We start from the raw sequence: 3,091 nt of genomic DNA on the forward strand, positions 1-3,091 counted from the left end.
AGTGCTTCTCTTTTTTTTTTTTTTTTGCGTTGTTTGCTTTTCTTTTGTGTTTTGATTTGGTTACTATAGCATTCTCGGTTGCTGCACTAGAGTGTGCTACTTCTTCTTTTTTTTCAAGAAATTAATTTTTAACCTTCTCATACACATTATGAGATTTTCTAAAATTGCCATGTTTTTCATTTCATTCACAGTTCCATTGAACTAACTACTACCTACTTTCAAATTTATTGCTGCCAACCATATTTTCATATTTATGCCATATATAGGTCATGATCGACGTCGTCAAAAAATATATCAGTGGTGATCATTGGCTAGTTTTGTGCCTTCTGAAGTGGAAAATTTGTAGCTCCATTGCCAGCCTTTCATTATAGCCTAGTGGCCAACAGGTCATCATCATATTGTGTCAGTTATGTTTTCTTCTGGACCATTGAATAAGAAATTGTCGCGAGAGAACTGTTTATAGATAGGTACGATCGATGAGCAGAAGTTCACTGCATAACCACAACTCAGATTGTTGTGGTGTTTACCTACAATACAATGTCTATATTCTGCTTACTTATTCCTTTTTTGGTTGTGCTTCTCATCCTTATACTGGTAAACAAAAGCAGCGACAAGAAACCTGTTATTTTATATCCACCTAGTCCGTCTAAACTTCCCTTCATAGGAAACTGTTTGCACTTGCTATTCCATGGATTACCGCATCGTGCTCTATGGAAACTCTCGCAGAAACAAGGTCCTATCATCCACCTTCAGCTAGGGAGAATACCAGTCCTAGTAATCACTTCAGCTGAATTAGCAAAACAAGTTCTGAAGACAAATGATCTAAACTTTAGTAGTAGGCCCTCATTAGTATGCCCTGGAAAATTCTCTTATAATTTCATGGATGTCACGTTTAGTTCTTACAATGATTACTGGAAGGAGATGAGAAAGATTTTTGTTTTCGAGCTTTTAAATCCAAAACGACTGCTATCTTTTCGGTCTATTAGAGTAGACGAGGTCGCTTTTATGGTCGACTCCATTTCTCAATCGTCTTATAAGCCTGTCAATCTTTCTGAACATTTGGTCTCTCTTACTTTCACCATAATATCTAGGATTGCCTTTGGCAGAGAATTTGATAAGGTTAGATTTCAGGGTATTTTTTACGAATGTATGCAAACTTTGGGTAGTTATTTTGTAGGCGATCTTTTTTCATATTTTTGGGTTGGTAATCGATGTTCTCACAGGACAACGTTCAAAGCTGAAGAGGAATTTTCATAAACTCGATAATTTCCTACAACAGGTCATCGACCAGCATATCGACTCAGATCAAAGGAGGCCTACGTCACAACAAGACGACATTATTGATATCTTGCTTGGACTAGAAAAAGATGGGGTTGGTCCAGTTCAAATCACTAAAGATCGTATCAAAGCACTCCTCATGGTTATCTCTCTTTTCTCTGTCTCCCATGTAATCGCCTCCTTATGGCCTTCAAACTTTAGGTTTTATATAATACAAAATTTTATTTTTATGCAACTATAGGGACTGCTTGAACTGTGGCTGATGCATGGTTTTCTGGCTAAATTTGAGTTACTTTGTTGCAGAATATTTTTGTTGGTGGTATAGGTACAAGTACTATTACAATGGTCTGGGCAATGGCAGAACTTATTAAGAACCCCAGGGTAATGAAAAAAGTGCAAGACGAGGTAAGGAAGTGCGTAGGCAGGCAAGGGAAAGTTGAAGAAGCAGATCTTGACCAGCTTCATTACTTAAAAATGATCTTGAAGGAGACTCTAAGACTGCATCCTCCAGGTCCAATGTCTATTCCAAGAGAAAGCATTAGACACTGCAAGATAAACAAATATGATATCCTTCCCAAAACAACTGTTTTAATTAACGCGTGGGCTATTGGACGAGATCCAAGTTCATGGGACAATCCAGAAGTTTTCTTCCCAGAAAGGTTCATCACTAACTCCATTGATTTCAGAGGACAACACTTCGAGTTTTTACCATTTGGATCAGGTCGACGTGGTTGTCCAGGGATATCATTAGGAACTACAATAATGGAACTCACACTTGCAAATCTTCTTTACAGTTTTAATTGGGAATTACCTTATGGATTGATGCCTGAAGATATGAACATGGATGAGGCTGGTACTTTTGCTGTCCATAAGAAATTTTCTTTAGAAGTTGTGCCGGTCGTGTATAAATGATTGCCATTAAGATCCACGCTGGTCTTGATGTTGGTTAATCGAAGATTTTTATGCCGATATGATTTGTCAGTAAGACCCGCGCCGATCTCAACTGGCTAGCACTAGCAGCAGTTTCTTCTGAATCAATCAACTTCTTTTGCTATCGATATTATGGTCGTTTAGTTATTGTTTATTGGCTTGTGACCCTAAAATATAAATACTCGTGGCTGTAATTGTAACCTACAATATGCTAAAGCAATAAAACGCGTGTTTGTTTAAGTTCGTTCTAGATAAATACTCCCCATATGACTTACAAAGGAAACTGGCACTGTGACGATATGTGGCGTAAAATATTTTGTGGGAAAACCAACACTCCCTTAGCCGTACGTGTAGAGTCCAAGAGATTCGAACCTTACATCACAAAGAGAAGGGAGCCTGTTTATATTTTCACTCTCCTCTGCAGTGTCCTTTTTGTGACAAGAAAACGATTCTGACGAGAGCTTCTTCTTTCTCCAATGGCGAATGCTGTCGCCGACAACTTCTATGAAGAAGAACGGAGAAACGTTTGGAATTAGAGATCATGTTCGTTGGCCGTCCTTCAAATTACACCATCCATCTTTCTTTTTTCTCTAGGAGATGCATAATCAGTTTTACTTAATTGATCAAGATAAAACATCAAGAACACAAAAATAACTCAATCAATTTTTATTTTTTTTGCCTTTTTACCAAGAACGCGAAAAACACGATCAACAACCGTTACATGCCTAACTTATTTTTTTGTTGTTAGATTTGGAGCATTTGATATGATATAAGCCAAATTCTCTTTTTTATTTTTATTCCAATTGATGACCGAACTTGAATCTGTAAATTTTTGAAGTTTAATTTTGAGATTAGGAGAGCTAAAATAAAATTGTCGGAACCA

The 3,091-nt window shown here is 37.2% G+C and overlaps 1 protein-coding gene across 1 annotated transcript; it reads left to right on the forward strand.

Annotated features, from left to right (window-relative positions):
• Positions 1-657: 657 nt before the first annotated feature.
• Positions 658-2,389, forward strand: LOC113339263 (cytochrome P450 71A1-like). The gene is made up of 2 exons (XM_026584566.1): positions 658-1,420; positions 1,582-2,389. Exons 1-2 carry the CDS (start codon positions 1,418-1,420, stop codon positions 2,188-2,190), a joined length of 612 nt encoding a protein of 203 aa, XP_026440351.1. The 5' UTR covers positions 658-1,417; the 3' UTR covers positions 2,191-2,389.
• Positions 2,390-3,091: the final 702 nt, after the last annotated feature.

This window comes from Papaver somniferum, chromosome 1 (assembly GCF_003573695.1).
Source record: "Papaver somniferum cultivar HN1 chromosome 1, ASM357369v1, whole genome shotgun sequence".
In the NCBI taxonomy this organism is placed as follows: domain Eukaryota; kingdom Viridiplantae; phylum Streptophyta; class Magnoliopsida; order Ranunculales; family Papaveraceae; genus Papaver; species Papaver somniferum.